Below are 20,757 nucleotides of genomic sequence, written 5' to 3'. Positions count from 1 at the left end.
TATATATATAACCGAAACCTCTAAAACTCCCACAATTTTCCACGTCAGCATTAATTAAATTAAAAATAATAATAATAATAATAAGCAGCCCAAAATTTTTTCCACTATCGTGGAAAGCAAACCCGATACCCTCTCTATCTCTCTCTATACGTAGTCAAATTTTTCCACAAACCCAACTCTGAATCCTCTCTCTCTATTTCTCTACCCTTCTCCCCAAAACAACTCTGAAAAGAATCCCTAACGCCATCTTCTTCTCCTCTCTCTTCTATAAAACCGACACTTCCCTAAAACCTTCCCTAAAACCTTCTCTTCTCGCCTCCCTTGGAACCCAAATTTAATCATCAACCTTCTCTCTCTAACCTTCTTCTCTCTAGGCTGCCTCACAATACCTCTTCAAGAACAAACCATCCTGGATCAATGGGAAAGTCCCTCTCCAGTTTCCTTACATCCAAGTGAGTGTTGCCCTAAAATTTCCCAGTTCAATTTCTGATAGTGGTTTTTGTTGTTATATTATTGCAATTTTAATGTGGTTTCCTTCCCTTTGTAAATTTGGATTCTTTTTTTTTTTTAAGGTTTCTATGTAGGCACTGATTTGTGAGCCTTTGATTTACGGATAAATTCAAAATTCGATAGGAAGTTTTAGATAATAATTTTTATTGGGTTCCATTAGGGATTTCAAGTGTATTTGAAAGTTTAGGGAAAACTAAGAAATAGGTATGATTTTTTTATGATTCATTTATGGTGGGTTTGTGCATTAACATAGGAGTTTGGGAATTTCTCTACAAATTTAAAATTTTTCATTGAGAATGAATTTGGGTCTAATTTAGAGGTGGCTTGGTGTTCTTGAGCATAAATTTGGAAATGAACTGTGGTATGTGAATGTAAGGTCATATCTTGGAGATTTTTACTGATTTGCTTGAGTATTTGTCCTAGCCATTTGGTATATAATTTTGAAAGACAATTTCAGGCTTTGTGAATTAGAGGGGTTGATGTAGTATAAAGATGCAGAGACAATTAGAGTGTGCAACTGAATGGGCTATCTTAATTGATTTCCTTACTCCCTATAGAAATATACTTCTAGGGTTGGCCACAGCCTTCACTTGCAATGTTGAGGCTGAATTACTTGAAATAGAGATCATGTCTATTGATGAAATAGAGAAGCAGAAGCAAAGCAAAAAAAAGTACTATTATAATGGTTAGCCTTTTTTGTTGTTCACCACCATTGTTGTGTAAGCATATAAATCTTCTTGAAGCCAACATTTTATGGCTTTTCATGCTTAGCAATTCTTCTTTTGATGTAAATAGTTAAGATCAAAATCTTATTGCTTCTAATAGAAGATATCAATATGTTTCTAATTTGTAGATTCTATTATTCTAAATATTCTTTAGGTACTGGAAATATTGCTTCCCTCTATTACAACACCTCTAGATTAACCAAGTTCTATTTCTTGGTTATATCTGCTAGGTGTTCAACAAAAGGCCTCTAAGAGCAACTGGTTTTACTTGATATTTTTGCACTCATGTTAGTTTACAAGCCTATGCAGATGTTGGAATTATAGTTTAGATGAACTGTCATGAACTATTTGATGATGGCACACTAAGTTCTGTATTTATGTTTATTTACTTTTATTTATCACAATAATCATAAATATCTTAGACATTGTACCTGAGGTGTGCATTTTTGCATCATGCAAACTAGGGATACGCTGTCTTGGTTTTGAATAGTGAAAATATAATTTTTTGGACTATCTAATGTGTTTATTCCCACACCTTTTGATTTATGTTTGGGTTGTGCATTCTTGGTTTTATGCTACATTCTAATTTTAGAAATTTTCTTGAAATTAATAATTTTTAAGATTCTTTTTCCAATCTGTGGGTTGTTGGTTTATAAATAGATATAAATCATGTTAGATGTCAAAACTCATGTACAAATTAGCCCTCAAATCTCAGTTGGTTACATCCTAAATGTAATTCCTCATTATTCAAGTTGGCTTGGGCTGCCTCTATATATATATATATATATATATATATTTGGATTTAGAAAAATGAGTGGCAAAGTATTATTAGAGGAGGCTATGTTGTATCTGTTCAATTGTAAAGTGTTTAGTTTGTCATGGGTGTAATTTTTAGGTGGATTCAAGTTGTAGTAATTTTAATACTATTTTATCAAAAAGTTGTTCTCTTTCCAAGTTTCTATTTTCTTTGTATATTAAGTCATGTTTTTCTCTTTATGATGTTAGGCATAAAGAAAATAGCAAGTTAAATTCTACTGCAAGTCTCTAATATGCCAATAGACCTTCACATCGCTATGCTTTCTGTTGCTAACTTCACTAACGTAACAGTGCTTTTTGGAAGTAATCTTTAAGTTATGATATGATGAGTGGAATCCTATTTTACATTCAAAGATGTTTTTCTGCCGCTCTTCACATGCATCATTTGATCAACTTGAACTAAAATTCTTGCTTGCTTAGTGTTGATTTTTTTTTTGAGAATGATTGCTTAGTGTTGATTTCATTGACTACAACCTTAAAATAAAGGACAACATGGTCCAACCGAGAAGGTCGCTGTTGTAGCTCTTTCTAAATTTATTATAAAAAAAACACACACACACACACATTTTCTCTTTTAATTTTCCCCCCATAAAATCTGAAATATCTGTGATAAGAGAAGTTAGACAATATATGTGATTGATGATAATATTAACAACTATGTATGATATATGGTACCTCCAATGCATAATGGATGAATATTAAAACTTCATTTTCACGGGAGTATTAGTACATTTGCAATTCAGTATTGAGGACTGGCTACCTCAGATTAGTCACATAATTCTCTGGTTTTTTCATTTTCTTGGTTATCATGGGAGGTTCCATTTTCTTTTTTGTTGAATCCAAAACGTTTGAATTTTTAGCGGAGGAGCGAGGTACTTACTACATGTTACGTATATATGAAAGAAATAAGGATTCTCTCCGGTTGGTTTTCATGGGTAAAGAGAGTGCTAAACGTTTGCTAACTTATGTAGAGGATCTCATGTCAAATACACCTCCTGAAAATTTTGCTAGAACCTTCAGGGATGGTAATAAGGTTTTTATTTTACAACTGGGATTCAATGCACATAGAAGCTTTCTTATGATCTCTAAACTTGTTCATGGTCGTCGGAAGGGCCTCATCATTGTACCAGAAGGAAAGCTGGGTAGTGGGTGGAGAGGATTTGGATTTCATCTTCGTAAGGCTATTGTTCTCGACACACTTGTCATCAAACTGCCATCTCAATCTGTCCTGATCCCGACAGTGCAAAAGTTCAAACAACAAAAATCCTTTTTGTCGACAACAGTGGACGGTGATCGGGAAAAAAATGGTGGAAGCGGAAAAGGAAAGCATTTAATGCCCAAAATTTAAAATTCAATCAAATCAAGCTTGAGCAGTCTGAACCAGGATTCGCGCGATAGAGGTGCTGGGCAGGTAAGCGCGTTTCCTAAGGCTAAATTCACGCTTGTAATAAAGGACGACACTCTTAATGGTGCTAAATCTCCTTTGTCGCTAGAAGTTTCTTTAAGTTTGGAGCGTGGGCTGAATGGTAAGTGGGAAATTAAGTGCTCCAACATTAAGGTAGTGGGTTGTGTAAGTCCTTCTGGTGTTAGGCCCACACAAGCTGTCTTTAGGCCCAATGCACTTGCTGAAGCTATTCCACTTAACCCACCTCATGTCCACAAATTTAAGCCCAAGCCCTCTTTGGTCTGGCAACCCAAAAGAAAAGAACTGACCACCAGGTCTTTCCCGATGCAAGAGACCCAACCTCCAGGGAAGTCTTCCTTGTGTCCATGCAAAAGACCAACCAGTCTTCGTTGTGTCCATCAATAATGCCGCTGATGTCGCCGCTGCTCAATTTCTCAACTCCGATAAGATCGATGAAGCCAAGTATGAGTTATCGGCACTGATTGACTCGATTGACTAGAATCAAGTCTCCGATGTAGTCGAGTCTAAGCTTTTCGGCTCTGATGAGTTCGAGGAGGCCAAGAATGGGTCGGCATGTACTAGAGATGGTGACTAGAGCTTAGAGCGTGACCTCCGACTGATTCTCGAGGAGCATTCTGGCAATATAGTCAAGAATTGGGGGAATTCGAAGCTGTGGGTACTTGAATTACGAGACGGAGGATGGTTACTATTCTGATTCAGATCTCTTTGCCTCGGTGTGAAGCTACAGAGGTATTGGAAAAGCAAAATTAGCTGGCCTTAGTTCTGTTGGAGTCTTCTGACGTTATGAATGTGTCATCGGCTCTTATCGAAGAGGATGAAGTATTGGTCGAGGATTGGATTTCAGATACCTACTTGGAGGAAGCTGATCAGCCCCTAGATGTTGAACCAATTGCTTTTTCTCTACCTTTGGCCATGGCAGAGCAGTCACTTGTGGATGTGGAAAGTTTTTGGGTGTGGATACTTCAGAGTCTCAGGAACCTTATTCCGATTAGTTTCAAAAGAGATTCAATAATTTCAATAGCCTTCCTTGGCATGTCTTTTGAGGGTTTGGAAGATCAAGCAACAGAATCTTTATTGGCTGTTGAAGCTGAATTAAATTGGAGGCCTGAGGTGAACAAGAAAACATGTGGTTTAAAAGGTTCGGGGGTGAAAGGTTTAAGAGAGTTCAAAGGGTTGTTTAGTTCTATAATTATGGCTCTACATTTGCTAGGCGAAGTGGTATTAATAGGGTTGCTCAATGAATTTGAAGCTTCTTTCCTGGAATGTCAGAGGGCTGAATGAAGTTGACAAGAGGCTTCAGATTCGTAACTTGTTGCAATCCTGGAAGGCTGATATTGTGTGTTTGCAAGAGACCAAACTAGAGTGGATTACTAGAGGTATTGTTTGAAGTATATGGAGTTGTCCTTATGTAGATTGGTTGTACCTGGGTTTAGATGGTGCTTCTGGAGGTATTTTATTGATGTGGGATAGACGTGTTGTGGAAAAGGGGGAGGAAGCGGTGGGGCATTTTTCGATTTCATGCAAGTTTAAAAATGTAGGCGGCCAATTTGAGTGGGCTTTTACAGGAGTATATGGGCCAAATTTGAACAAAAGGCGTAGGTTGATGTGGGAGGAACTAACCGGGCTGATCAGTTGGTGGGATTTTCCTTGGTGCCTCGGACGGGACTTTAACATAATCTGTTTCCCATCAGAGCGATTGGGGGCTGCTAGCTACTCTTGGGCTATGTATGGATTTTCTGACTTTGTTTCTTTGCATGGGTTGATGGATATACATATGGAAGGGGCCTTTACACCTTGTCCAATACATCCTTAGCTTCTCGGCTAGATCGGTTCCTTTTCTCCCTACTTTTGGTAGATCACTTCACACAGTTCACCCAAAAAAGGATGTCTAGAGTACTTTCTAACCATTTTCCTATTTTGTTGGAGGGTGGGAGTCAGCGAAGAGGTAGAATTCCTTCCATTTTGAAAATATGTGGTTGGGGGTGGAAAATTTTGTCAATAAAGTGAAGAAGTGGTGGGCATCCTATTTGTTCCAAGGAACCCCAAGTTTTATTCTAGCTAAGAAGTTGGCTGCCTTGAAATTGGATTTAAAAAAGTGAATGAGACTGAGTTTGGCAATGTCACATTTAAGAAACAGGACCTTTGGAGCAACTTCAAACACTTTGGAAAACTAATCCAGCAAGTCAAACAAGGCAACAGGTAACAGGGGCTGATCATCAGAACCAACATTGTTGACAACTACAATTTGGAGAACCAAATCCTTCTTTTCAGAACTAGAAAACAACTTGTCAGCCTCTGAAAAGGTTGAAGGTGACATGTGCAAGCCTTGCAAGAACACTTCTTTACCCAAGTAACAAAACCTCATGGTCAATAGCTTGAAATCACAAATAATTTCACCCAATGTACACAGCCACTGAGTGCTAAGGACCATTGCACACCCCCCAAATGCAACACATTGAAATCCACTACAAACTTATACCCTTGGATAAGGACTGTAACTCCATGACAAACCTCGAATGTTTTGATAATGCTTCCATCAACCACCTTAACTTCTAAAACTTGAGAAGTATCAAGTGGTAATTTTAGAGTAGGCAACTCAGCAGCATCCAAAAAGTTATGTGTGCTCCCAGAGTCAATGAGAGACACCATGTCATGATTCCTTATCATCCCCTTCACCCTCATAGTCTGAGCAAATGGATTGCCCACCAAAGCATACAAGGTGATTTCAGCAAGTGAACCTGTACTTTCAGATAATTGCACACCCTCTTGAGATCCCAACACCACCCCATCTTCCTCTAACTCCACCAATTGGACACCAGACTTAGGCTCAGCTTCCCCATCCCAACTCTCCAGTAAAAACAGTTTTGCCCTTTTACATTTATGACCTAAATGCCATTTCTCATCACAGTTATAACACAGTCCTTGTTTTCTTCTCTCCTCCATTTGAGCATTAGTTAGCTTATGCAATGGAAGCTTAACCTTTGAATCAGTTTTGCCCTCTAACTTAGGTAATCCCAAGATAGAAGGTTTACTAATATCTGATACAGGTTTGAAAGTCTTCTTACTACTCATTAAGTATTCTTCTTGAATCTTAGCTAACCCAAAATTATCATTAAGGGACTTAGGAACTAACATCCTTACTGGCAATCTAATTTCATCCTTTAAACCACTCAAAAAGCAACTCAATTTATGGGATTCAGATGACCCCTTAATTCTATTAGAGAGAATTTTGAAGTTACCTTTGTATGATACCACAGTAGTAGTTTGTTTAAGCCTAGTGAGTGCTTCCATTGGATCATCATAGGCCGTTGTACCAAAACGAGTTTGCAGAGCTCTGATGAAGACCTCCTAGCTAGCAAAGCCACCTGCTTGTTCAGCATCTTGGAACCAAATCAGAGCCTCCCCATCAAGGTGATATGAAGCCATGATCACCTTTTGATGCTCAGGGGTGTTATGGTATGAAAAGAATTGACTGGTTTTATAAACCCAGCAAGTTGGATCCTCACCTTGGAATAGAGGGAATTCTAATTTCAGATTCTTGATGGAACTCGATGATGAAGATTCTAAATTATTAGCATTTCCAATTTGAAGAGCTCGTGACCCATTAATGGGGGAATGGAGACGCTTCTCCTTATTTCTGCTATTCTCTACATAAACGAGTTAATGGTTTGTAATTGATTCTGAATTTCTTGTAATGTCTGTTCATGGCAGTCGAGGACCTTAGACATAGTTGCAATCTTCTCAGAATTCTGCGAATTAGAACGTGTTTTAGTCATGGTGGTGAATTGGGATCAATCTAGCTCTGATACCAATGTTAGGATTTATGAAGTAATGGGATTTTGAGTAGGTCACTTTAAGGGGACCTAGGCCTCTATTGACAAAGAATGACAAGAAAGACCAAGAGAGAGAGAGAGAGAGAGAGAGAGAGTCAATCCAAATGTTATTTTTTAATGAATGAACAATAGCCATCTACAATCATCTTATACATCCAGTAAATGTAACTGCCTCTAACTAACTAATCATCTCTATCTAACTGACACTAACTAACTTCTATTATGCACTACCTCACCATAACACTATGCAAGCGCACCCACTTGCACACTCACATGCATACCCTTGCACAAATACACGCATACCCCTGCACAAACACACACATTCCCCTGCATAGATGCATACATACACTTGTACCAATAGATGCCTAACAGTATCTCAAGGGGAATGGAATTTTTGTAACCTGGTTTTTGTACAGGGAGATTTAGGGTGCTACTACTGTCCCTTTTCCTTCAAAAGGCATCTGGTCCGTGAAGGTTCCCAAGAAGGTGTTTTTCTTTTTGTGGACAACAACATTGGGAAAGATTCTTACTTTGGATAACCTCACAAAGAGAGGTTTTTCATTGGTTAATTGGTGTTGTATGTGCCGAAGTAATGCGGAAACTGTGGATCACCTTTTAATCCATTGTGACACTATGCTTATGCTTTGTGAGGAGATGTTTTTCAGATGTTTGGAATTTAGTGGGTTATGCCGAGGAATGTTGCTTCTTCTGATAAGTAAATAACTTCATTGAGATATAAAAGAAAAAGTACAAATAAAAAACAAGGCACACAGGCAGTGTGCTAAAGAATCAGCAGAAAATATAAACTAACTAGCAGAGAAGTACAAAAATCAATTAAATCATGCAAAGAATCCAAAGTAAAAACACCTAAAGCATTTTCCCACTCAAACAGAGTCTAAAAGAAAGAAAGCATCAAATCGTGAATTGACCTTTCACTCCCTTCAAAGGTACACACGTTCCTTTCCCTCCAAATACCCCACATGAGGCAACGAGGGATCATACTCCAAATCACCATACTTCTGTTTCTGTTGAACTTACCAAACCCGCTAGCTAGAAGCTCCACAACACCACGCGCATGATCCAATGAACCCCAAATAGTGAACATGCCATATTCCACAACTCTCGAGCTATAGGGTAGTGTATGAGTAAGTGATCAATAGTCTCCCCATTCAGCTTACACATACAGCACCAATGTACCACAACCACTTGCCGCCTCCTCAAATTATCAACAGTCAAAATTTTTCCCAACGACATAGTCCAAAATGAAGAAACTAACCTAGAGAAATTGGTTTGGAAAACATGACTCAGATATTTGGAACATGGTACTAGCTTGTTTGATGTGCCTTATCTGGAAGGAGCATAATAAATGTACTTTTGAAGACATGTAGAGCTCCTTGGATCAATTGAAAACTTTGCTTGCTCATACTCTTTTTGACTGGTCACAGATTTGGGGTTTCACCCATTGTTCTTCTATTTTAACGTTTCAAGTTTCTCTTAGATTTTCCTTTAAAGCTTCTATACTTTTTTGACATTCTGTGCTCATCATCGCAAACATAATGTATATTTGATTTTTAATAAAATTGCATTACTTATCAAAAAAATATATAAATAAATAAACTGGCCACCAAAACGTATATTTGATTTTCAATAAAATTGCATTACATACTTCATCTAGCACTATATTCTATTTCACTAACTACAATATGCATGAATGGGGCATTCTAGCAATATGTTTGATCTCATATATTAATTAACAAAATTAGGTCATTTAGCATGTATTACCTTCGGAGGCGGTTTAACAGTCTTTTTCGTTGCAATGAGAAACTTTCCTTCTGGTTCAATCCGATGAAATGTTACTGAAAAGGAAAAACAAAAACAAAAACAAAAAAGCACCAATTCTAGTTATATTTGACTTTGAGTATAACTCATTTGCTACATGCATAGGAAGTAAACAAATAAACCCCACACTGCTTAGCACAATGATAAACAAATAACTACACCTCTCACAAACATTGCAGGCAACATGCCCAGCTTAGAGATAGAAAAATATCCAGGAAAATAAATAGAGGTAAAAATATAAGTTTTGCCATGAACTGTGTTAGATTCCAATTTGGTCCTTGAACTATCAATTGGTTCAACTAGACCTTGAAATTTCAAAAACACCTCAAAGTTACCATTACACTACCTTATTGTTAATATTCAAATGACAATTGCTAATGTGGTAAAAGTTTTTTCTACACATCCTTATAATGCTTATATGGCACATCAAGGCACATGCTGGTCTTAGTGTCGTACACAATCAGAACATATGGAGATAAATTAAGGTTTATGGAAAAGGAACATGATGCGGAAATCATAGAGAAAATAATTTATGTAACTTTGAAGGATTAAAAGCAATAGAAAAGTCAAGGTGCTTAAATAGGCATACAAGTTACTACTTGATGGTGATTATTAGTTAGCCTACACCAAAGTTAATAAGAAAGTGACAAAAGAATCAATCAACCAATTGTTCCAAAAGTAAAAAAGAAAAAGAAAATAGGCCCTCACTCAATGCATACTTATCATAATTCAGAAATAAAAATGAAAAACAAAAAAAGACTGGCCAAATTATCTCCAATTTAATTCCTTTACCTTTGTCACCTGCTTGCCACTGCATTAAGGTCATGTATTCTTTAAGCCCTTCTAGAACGTACATCTTGCTGTTACAATTGACCCAAAAACGAAGGTTAAATTCCCATTCCTTTCTCTGTGTATCCTGGAATACAATGGGAAATCCATGTGCCTCTGTAACCTTTGGAAAATAAGCCTGTTTCATTGTGAGTGTCAATAAACACAAAAAATAAAAAGTAATCCAAAGACAAATATGTAAATATAGTCAAGCCCTTGTCTGATGAGATCTTAAAGCCCCAAACTGATCATTGACCTAGCAGCTTCATTTCAAAGCAACACTTAAAGGGATTATCCCACCCACCACTGTGAGAAGGGTTTTGATTTACAAAAAAATAAACTTTATCTTCTCAGTATTTGTAATTATCATCATCATCATCATAATAATAATAATAATAATAATAACAATAATAATAATATATGCGATTGCAGCAGCAAAGAAAGTGTAAACAATGATGCAATAATAGTTCTCAATGCATTATATCATGCATAATTTTTAGAATGAATCCCAAGGAAATTCACAAAGTCCTTAAGCTTTGTTGGACAGCACCTTTTATAAGGCAGTTAGAGCCATGCACATTATAAATTTTAGCACATTGCCAGACTAACGAGAGTTATTATTAAATTTAAATCTTAAATTGGGAAGGATATGGACTTACCTCTGCACTTTTCTTTGGTATCACCAGGCGAGCCATTTTGGGATCAGCATCACTAGAAGTCAAAAATTTCTCAAATAAAGGAATGACAGCAGAGTTTAAGCTTAGATATTGTCAAGGACTGACACATAATCACCATGCCCATCTTATTGACATCTGAAAGTAGTGCCACTTCTACAACTATGAATTACAATACATCTGATAATTTCTTCCACTGAACATCTAAGAAACCAAGATGAAAAATTATAGGATACGGTCTGAAGATTTCCTGAACCTCATCATCACTTTCTTCAGACAAGTTTTGAGAATATGAACAGGTTTTCCCAGAGGAATCCCCTTCAGATGTTTCACTGTCTATTAGAGTTTCACAAGATGTATCTCCTTCATTTGATGAATCTGTGCTGAACTGTTCTGTAAAGCGAGCTGGAGAATCTTGTTTTTGAGATGGAGAGATACATACAAGCGATTTAACATTTGTCTCCTGAGGTAATTCATGACACACTGGAGAACCAAGTGATGCAGTTGGATCTTCCCCACAGTCAATTCCTGCAACAGACGTAGCCAGGCTATGCTAAACACGGTAAACACTCCTCCCATTCCACATGATCAATCATTTTACTTACAACAGCAGACAAGCCATCACTTTGTTTAGTTAAGAAGAAAATAAAGGAGGAAGATTTATAAATTATCCATGGTCTAGTTCAGTGAGGAAAGTTTTAATTGTTTTAATTCAGGCCCATCATGTCTGGTTGAATTTGAAGTACTGAAAATAATAAAAAGTAGATTTTAACTGGTATCTAGCCTTTTTTTTCCCCAATAAAATTTTCCTCTTCTTTCCTTGCATAAGGAGGAAAACAAATTTTCTATTTTTTCCTACACGATGTTTTAATTCAAGAACTATAGGAGCAATATTATTTAATATATCTCATAAAACAAAAGTTTAATGATGCCTGACATTGAACATGTGAATCTTATATCCCATAGTTAGGGAAGATGGATAATCACCAGTCATGACTTTGTCAAAGGGATCCCCCAATTTCTGCTTCTGCAAAATCTCAGGAGTAGCATTAAAGGATGGCTCTTGATTTGGGGCCTGAGATGGTTCTTGACTTGGGGCCTGAGATGGCTCTTGATTTGGGGCCTGAAAAAGAATAGGTTTGATGTAAAATTGTAGATCACTAACTTTAGAGACTGAGGAAAAGAGCATGCAAACTGCTGGACAGAATACATCCAAGAATAACCTACTAGAACTTCAAAGGTAGTGGTTATAGCAATGGTGGAATCATAGATAACAGTCCATGGAAATCATAATTGCAAACTGTTAAATTACCAATTCTCCTAAAAGCTCCTACTCTAATACCATGTCAAATTACCAATTATCCCAAAAGCTTAAGCTTTTAGGAGATAAAAAATTTAATCATTTAACCACATATTTCTAACACCAACATTTTCCATTCATACTTAAATGAACACCAGTCACTTAGGTTTTCTGTGCATCCTTGCTGCTCCGCTCACCTTGCTGAAAGTACTCATTAACAGGGCTTTAGAGAGTCTGTTCTATTATGCACCTTTGCTTTTATCTAAAACCAAAAGGAAAAACAATATATAATTGAAGAAGGAAGGAAGAAAAGAGAAGCTCCTGGGGAAATAGAGAAGAAGTATGAGGTATAGCGTCTAAATGTAATGGATTTCAGGTGAATCCACAGAACTTACCTCAGCAAAGAAAATGCATTAAGATATGGTATCTGAATTGCCAACCCAATCTAAACAAAATGTACAGAAGACTGAGCAAGGCCTTTTCCAAACTGAAACATTGAGCACTTAACAGATGCTTCCAATAGAGGGCTAAAACCAAGCTTGAAAGTATGTGAACCAGACATGGTTAACAATTCACAAAAACTTGATGTTTAAGTAGCCCATACTGAACTTGTTTTTAGAATTCATGTAGCATGTAAAATCTCTTACTTTTATATCCAGGATGTGAAAGAACAGATAATTAATTTGACTGATATTTTAATTTTGTGAAGATGTCTGCAATGCTAAAACAACTCTCAGTGTATCATTGGTATCCTTTGTCAGCGTACACACAATGTTATGCCTACTGAATAGAAACTGATGCATAGAATATGGAACGACAACTTTTAACAAACACTTGATCATCTGAAGTGGAACACTATAAGGAAGCCTAAACATCCATAGTTTGATTATGTGAACTTTTATCAAACACTTTATCATCCATAGTTGGTATAGTTGCAGTTTTGTGCATTGAACTTGAGTATTTTCTTATATTAAGTCTTTTAATTTTTATGTCATAAGTCATGTGACATAGGACACATGTTCTTGTGGTGGGTTTAGGATTAGGAGAAGATGTGGATCTAGTATTTTGAATTGTTGAAGAAGATGGGGATTTTGACATTTGTTTGTTTTATAATGAATTGAGAGGCTCCTTCTCTGTTATTTTCCCTTGGGAAGGTATTTGGAAAGTTAAGGCTCCTCGGCGAGTTTCTTTTCTTATTTGAAATACAGTTTGGGATAAGATTCTTACAGGCTAGGTAGCACGGGTGTGTTTCGGGACTTGGGTGTAGGACTCAGCAATTTTTGAAAAAGGTGCGTGCGGGTGCGGCGGGACTCAGCAATTAAAAAATTATTAAAAATATTTTTATTTATATATTTTATATATTGCTAAGCATATTTTTTTATATAATAATAATAAAAAAACTCATATAATAATAATGTACTGTACAAAATAAAGCCTCTCTGACCAAAGGTTTAGTGGCTCAGTGGCTCACGTCCCAAAGGCTAGTGAAGTAGATTAAACCTTTAAGTGGCACTACACCATTTTTGAGATGAAAATAAAGCACGTGAGAGGCACTAAAGCAAAAAAGGATTGTTTTTTAGGCACTAAAGCACGTGAGAGGCACTAAAAACAAAATAAAATCTCTCTTAGCATTTAACAATCCTTTTCAAAAAAAAAAAAAAAACAAAACAAAACTTACAAAAAAAAAGAAACAGAACAGAAGTTACAAAACGCAACGGCGCAACGCTAGAAGAAACAGAACAGCAACGGCGCAACGCTGGAAGAAGACGAAGAAGCAAAAAAGAAGAAGAATAAGAAGAAGGAAGGGGTTAAGCCGGTGAAGACAGTGTATCAAATCCACCGGTATTTTCGGTTTCAAGTTTTTCTTTTTTTCTTCTTACCGGCCGACTTCCTTTTTCGGGCCAAAACACACCGATATTCGGCCAATATGGCCTGAGTCAGCCCGATTTGAGCCGCAACGGCACGAGTCAGGGAATCCACGTGGCAGGACACGGCCCGACGCGGCACGGACGCGCGGTCAGTGGCGTCCCTCCCGCTTCACCACGTCCCACCGAGTCGGACGCGGGTGCGGCTCCTTTGGAGCTGTGTCCATGCATTCCAGCTTACAGGTGATAATTTGAGGTGTAGAGGTTTTGATTTTGTTGACTGGTATGTTATGTGTCATTGTTATAGGAAGACAGTGGATCATCTACTACTTCATTGAGAGAAAGCCCATCAATTGTGGAGCTTTGCTTTTAAATCTTTTGGGGTTTCATGGTTTTTACCAAGAATGGTGTCAAATATTCTCTTCAATTGGTGGAATTGATTGGGGAAGCACTCATCAAGTATTTGGAATTTAGTTCCATTGTACTTAATGTGGTGTATATGAAAGGAGCGTAATCAATGGACTTTGAGGACATGGATGGATTGAGTGACTAGCTGCTTGCTTTTTTTAGTGGTTCTTTATTTTACCGGTCTCGAGCTTAGGGTCTAGAATCTAGTTATTCTTCTCCCCTTGTTCCTTAGTTCTCTCTCTGTTTGTAATTAATTTCTTCTTTGTTCTTTTTTCTTTTCATTGTACTTTTTTGGACTGCATTGTGCTCTTTGCATAAGGTAGCTTGTTATATATACATATTTCTTACTTATCAAAAACAAAATTGTTAAAGAAAGGGTCATGGGTTGTGATAGGACTAAAAAGGTAATTTGATGAGTTATTTGATGACTATTTGGTAGAATAAAGCATGAAGGTTTTAGGATTTTGATAGGAAAAAAAGGAGCTTGCTTTAGGGTTCTAAGGAAAAAGAAAAAGAAAGAATTTTATTGTGTTTAAACGGTACCAAAAGAAAGAGAAGAAAAGAATGAGAGATAACATCGCATGAAGGCCAACATACCACAATTCTCAAAACACTTGATATTTTCATTAACCAACTTCATCTCGTCTTTGAGTACTAAGCACAAATATATATATATATATATATAAAAGCACTCTTTTCTTGTACTACTAGTGTAACACCCCAAGTTATAAAATAAAAGATGATGTGGTCAGATTTTTACAGACCCATGTGACCCCCACCTACCCCTTATTTCCCCACCACACATTCACAAATATCTCCCTCCCTCTTTGACCTGCCATCTCTCCCTTTCACCTTATTCTCTTTTCTTTTTCTTTTTCACACAAATAAAAACACTTCTCTCTTACACTCCCTCACTTTCCCACCAGCACCCCACTCCTCACCACCTCCACCATCTTTTCTGGCGAAGTTTACCGGAAAACCCCATAGTAATAAGTCAAGGCTCACACATCTATATTATTTGAGGTAAAAATTCATAATCTTTTTGGTGGGTTTTACACTTTTTCTTGAGGTTCTTTTTATCAAAACTTTGATAATAATATTCATGTGATTTATGAGTTTCGAAAGTGATATTCATGTGTTTAAATGTATGGGTTTTGTATTGGTGGAATTATTTGATGAGTGGCTTTATGGTTTTTACAATAGTTGCTATCTAAGGCTTATTTATGGTGGAAATTTAGGGGTTTTGAGTTATATCATGTGATAGTTAGTAAATCTAATTTTTCCATTACTATTGGGTTTATTTGGAGCTAGTTAAAGATTTAAATTGTGTCTTTTGGAGGATATTATGATTTTGGTGTTATGGGTATCTTGATGATGTTATATAAATCTTGTGGAAACTACTTATAAAGTGTTGAGGTTTTGATGTTAGAGATAATGCGTTGAATGATTTAAGTTTATAAATTGGAGTCTATACCTTGTAAATTAAATTATTGAAAAACTTTGGGAGTGGAATACATTATTTATGAGGTTAAATACTAGGCTTACCTAATTAATTGTTTATTTGGCAATTCCTAATTTGTAGCTAGATACAATTTCAAGTTTTATGTTTATTGTAATAGGTTTGCTTGATATTATTTAGGTTCTAGCCAATCTCCTTTGGAGCCTGGAAAAGTAGGCTTTTTGCAGGTTGCAAGGTAAGTAACTTGTTAATGGGATTTTTGGAAAATAACCATATAGCATAAATGTTGTTTTTGGGTTAAACACATTTTGGAAAATAATTCTTGAAACTATGTTTCTTAAAAAGAGTTGTGTTGTGACCCTACTATATATGAACATATATGAAAAGCGCATCATGTTTAGTATTTGCATATGGGAAATGCATGAATATTTGGCATAAAAAAAGAAAAGTATATTTGAATTCATTTGACAATGGATTTCATGGATTTATGGTATTATTTGGAAATACTAAAGATGTTTTGTCTTAAATTGTATTATTTGGGAAATTGATGCAAAATATTTTTGACAATAAATGGTTTTAAGGACTTTGAGAATATTGTGAATATTTGGTAATTTAAATATCTTATAAAAATACTTGGGAGTAAATTATATATTTTAAATACATTTAACTTGTGAGCTTTTGATGTAAGTTTTCCTTTGTGCTATGATGTTGGTGATTACCCCGTTTTTGTGACGACATCTTTGTGACGTGTGATTAACTCCGTCTTTGTGACATGTGATTACCCCGTCTTCGTGACGACAAGCCAGGTTGGAGGCTCTCACTTTGCATGAAACGGGTAAATCCTTGAGTGTGTGGGTGAGGCTACTACCTATTAGGCCAAAAGACCATATGCAAAAGAGGTACTATATGACACATCATTCTTTGCTGCCCATGGGGAGAAAAGGTAAATCTTTGAGTGTGTGAGTGATGCTAAGCAGGACCAAGAGACTATATGCAAAAGAGGTACTACATGGCACGTTATCACCTGCTGCCTATGGGGGGATGGTAAATCCTTGAGAGTGTGGGTGAGGCTAGGTAGGGCCAATAGACCACATGCCAAAAAAGGAACATATCATGCTAGTGTGTTTGGGTTTCGACCTGTTTGTGGCGGTATGATGTCTTTGTGACATTTTTGTCTTTATGGCACCTTGGTTAAGGTTTTTGGTTTTAAAATAATATTGAATATTTTCTAGCTCACAACAAATAATATGTAGTTTCATAGTTATTTTTAGAAGCTTGATACTAAATTATTTCTATCATTCTTGTCATGTTGTTAATGAAATTTATTTTGCATAATTTAAATAGAGATTCCCAAATTATAGCATGTTTTGTAAATGATTATTATCATGAAACTTGCATTTTCCTAATTATGCTACTTACTAGGCTTTAGCTCATCCCACCCTCTAACAGTTTTTCAAAATAATTAGCTATACCTTCAATATGGAGCTTACTTCATTGGTGATGATTGGAGTGCTATGTTAAATTTGGAGACTTTTACTATAAATGGTTGGTGACTCAATCTTGCTATGTTCAACGAGGCCTTAATTAATTTTATTAGAGGTTGGTCGCTTGAGGTTTGTTAGCCTTAGGTGTGGTAGGCCTAGAATCGATGTTAAGGTTTCTTATTCTTGGTAAGATTGTGAGTTTGTGTAATCCAATTGGAGTTTTGCAATATATTCATGTATTATGCGGAGGCACATGATTTTTTATTATTGTCCATAAATATGTTATAGAGCTCTAACTTGTAATGTGGAGATTTTAGTATTGGTTATATATTCTTATCCTATGGAAAAGAGAAAGAAAAAAAATGTCCTAATTCAAAGAAAATTAAACCCACAATATTCAGGATCTCATTGAAAATTTCAGACTCAACTAAACTACCAAAATACCCATAATATGCTGAAATTGCTGAAATTACAGATTTTCCACTAAATATAAAATTAACCATAACTTATTAAACAAAAAGAAAAATAAAAAATAATAAAAAAATTGTTCTTAACGCTAAGACACATATAACTAGAATTTTAAAAGCCACGTGACTTTTACTTCATTTGGAATTCACATGTGAGCCCCCATAAAATAAGTCTTGAATTGGTAAATTTACATAGTAACAAATTAATCTTCTATGGTTGCATCATTCTCCCCAATTGGGAAAAGAGTTGCCCTTAAATTTTAGGTTATTTTAGGTAATCGTTTTTGTTTTTTATTTTCAAAAACTTGTTTTTGGGAATATAAAGAAAAAACAATTTTCTTGTTTTTTTGAAATCAAAAACATGTTTGATTAGTTGAAATTAAAAAAATAGTTTTTTGAAGAAAAAAATAGAAAATACTAAAATATATGAGAGATGCTACGTCTACAACAATTTTACAACAAATCACAGGTGGTTAGTTGTTATTGGTTCAAATTTGAAACTAACACTGAGGTTACTTTTTTGCCCCAACAATAATAACCAGTAACAACCTGCCACTTAGGATTTGTTGTAGAAATGTTGTAGACGTATCATTTCTCAAAATATATTGTTACTAGGATTTGAACTCTAATGCTAACTCATTAAATGAGACGATTCATTAAATTAGATGCGTGTTTTTATTGACTTTTGAAAATTAAAAACTGAAAACAGCATTTTGCATGTTTTCAGTTTCCTCCACAAATTGAGTTTTGAGAACAATTTTTGTTTTTTATCCATTTTGGGCTGCCAAATAAGTTTTTTAGTCTCAAAAATAGAAATTTGTTTTTGAAAATAGAAATTTTTGTTTTTGGTCAATACATCCCTCGTTTTACCCAAACCCAGCCTTCGTTACCCTCAAATCCTAGGCCTACACAGCCTCCACCTAAACCCAATACCAAGCCTTTTTATACCAAACCAGGGATACCTGAAGGGAAGCATTCTTTTTCTTTCCGTATTGATTCAAAGTCATACCTCTTGGCTTTTGATGGGGGTCGTATGGATGCTTATTCCATCATTGAAAAAGGGGGTAGGCATCAAGGCTCTATCCTAGTTGGTAGATCGGGATTGGATTGGACCATTGCTTGTTTGGTAGAGTTGTGCCAGTGGGACTTTAGCAAGAAACACTTTTTCAAATGGTTCCATGAGCAGTATAAAATCTTGGAATTTTCTAGTAGGTCAAACAAGAGTGGTCTTTTTTTGGAGATCTCTGAGTATCATAATGGGGCAAGACGTGGTTGTTTGTGTGTCCCGGAAGGGAGGAATAAGGGCGGTTGGGCTTTCTTTGAATTGAAGTTACGTGAATTCTTTTTGGGAAAACCAACTTCTAGGCCAGGGAAGGAGGTGGCTGCTGGCGGTGGCGGGCTTGAAAAGTCCACCAGTAACTCAAGGAATCAAGATTGGAAAAATCTTAATGGAAACGTGATTTCAGGAAGGGAGTTATATCTGGAGAATCAGTTTCCATATATTCCTGGGAAGTTAAATCAGAAGGAGAGTTTTGGGGGATTTCAAAATTTAAATAAACATACTATTAATAGGCACGCAAGGGGCCCTTCAGCCAAATGGACCCAGGCCCACTTTTCCTTGAAAATTATTGTTGCTTTAGATGGGAATACTCAGCGTAAGGTCTGTTGGAGTCATTTTGTCAAACCAAAAGGAACTAAGGTGGGCCCTGTTTTGTTAGAGCCCAGGTTGTCTACTGTTCAAGCTCAGGGGGCTAAACCCACTAAAGCCCATAATGAGTTCATTGAAAATATGTTACAGTTGACTGAAAGAAGTTCATGGGAGGTGGGTGAAGGATCAGGGTCACACATTCTGAAGATTCCGAAGTTATCTCCGAGCACCGGCGAGTTAGAGGGGGACCTCCCAAGGACCGATGGGTGTGTGGATGAGTTTGAGACTCATGTTTCTTCGGAGGTAACCCAGATTAGTGAAGGATTGGACCCCCACGGCTCAGTCGAGAAGCCACTGATGGTGTTTCCAGGTACCGGCGAGTTGGGTGATGTCCTTACAAGGTCAAATGGGTGCGGCAGTAAGGTTGGGGTTGTCGATGGCCTTCCAGAGGACCCTAACCCAAGCGGGACTGAGGTGGGTGGTATGGGTTTCAGTGTAATGGTTGCCGATGATCAAGCGGAGGACTTCCCAAACTCCGTGGTTGTCTTTACATCCGGTGGGCAATCTGTCTATGTCGAACCCTCCTCTTCCCCGCCTCTTTTGGTTTCAGGAGTTCCCGATATGCTCCGCTACCATCAGATGGTGGGTCAAAATTGCTTCTCTCCTCTTTCTGAGCTGGGTTTTGATTCAAAGAACGATGAAATCTTGCCATTGGACTGGGTCAACCCCACGGGGTCAGAGAAGGATGAGGATAGTGGGAATGTTTTAGATTGTGTGCCTTTGTCTAAGTGGGATCCTCAAGGGGGTATGGAGTTAGTATCAGAGGAGGCTGCACTGGATGATTTTCTTGTGGGGGAGGTTCTGGAACCTCCAGGGTGGGTAAAGAGAAAGATCTAAGGCTTTAGTAAATATGTGGGTTTTCCCATTGATTCTTGTGAGCAGCAGTGCATTGCCTTATTTCAAAAGCTAGAGAAAGTGTGGGAAAAACAAGTCACGGTAGGTAGTGTGCGCCGTAATGCATCTTCATCAAAAAAAGGTATGAGGGAATTGAGGAATTTAGTCTCTTCTGTTAACTATGAGGGGCAATCTGGTCGACAAACCAGAGAGATTGAGAATTTCTGTAGGGTGGGCTCAGTTAGTTGTCCATGAATTTGAAACTCTTATCTTGGAATGTGAGAGGATTAAACAATCCTCAAAAGAGAGATACGGTGAAGAATTTACTCAAGGAGTGGAAGTGTGATGTAGTGTGTTTCCAAGAAACCAAGTTGGATTCTGTCAATTCTGCTGTTGTGAAAAGTCTTTGGAGTAGCCCTTTTGTTGATTGGGAGGCTTTGGATGCTATTCATACAGCAGGGAGGGTTATTCTAGCTTGGGATACAAGGGTGTATAAGAAAATAGATTGCATGGTTGGATGCTTTTCTGACACTGTTGTGTTAAAGGGTGTGGCAAATGGTTTTGCTTGGTTATGTACAGGG

At 36.9% G+C, this 20,757-nt stretch overlaps 1 protein-coding gene and 1 long non-coding RNA gene across 3 annotated transcripts in view; one reads left to right on the top strand and one right to left on the bottom strand.

Annotated features, from left to right (window-relative positions):
- Nucleotides 1-8,995: 8,995 nt before the first annotated feature.
- Nucleotides 8,996-20,757, bottom strand: part of LOC112007415 (B3 domain-containing protein Os07g0563300) — a 28,039-nt gene continuing 16,277 nt past the window's right edge. Inside the window, exons 4-8 of one of the 2 annotated variants that reach the window (XM_065762551.1) lie at nt 11,639-11,774; nt 10,888-11,179; nt 10,637-10,688; nt 9,942-10,116; nt 8,996-9,166 (exon numbers count right to left, since the gene is read on the bottom strand). In XM_065762551.1, coding sequence (XP_065618623.1) covers nt 9,075-9,166; nt 9,942-10,116; nt 10,637-10,688; nt 10,888-11,179; nt 11,639-11,774 — 747 coding nt within the window. In that variant the 3' untranslated portion in view covers nt 8,996-9,074. Of the gene's footprint in view, nt 9,167-9,941; nt 10,117-10,636; nt 10,737-10,887; nt 11,180-11,638; nt 11,775-20,757 lie in introns of both variants that reach the window. The other variant, XM_065762550.1, reaches the window with a different exon arrangement.
- Nucleotides 15,003-17,024, top strand: LOC136062885 (uncharacterized). The gene is made up of 3 exons (XR_010624621.1): nt 15,003-15,247; nt 15,864-15,918; nt 16,486-17,024. It is a non-coding gene; the product is annotated as an uncharacterized LOC136062885 (long non-coding RNA).

Source organism: Quercus suber, unplaced genomic scaffold, assembly GCF_002906115.3.
Source record: "Quercus suber isolate HL8 unplaced genomic scaffold, Cork oak 2.0 scaffold_463, whole genome shotgun sequence".
Taxonomy (NCBI): Eukaryota; Viridiplantae; Streptophyta; class Magnoliopsida; order Fagales; family Fagaceae; genus Quercus; species Quercus suber.
This window is presented reverse-complemented; position numbering and strand designations above follow the sequence as displayed.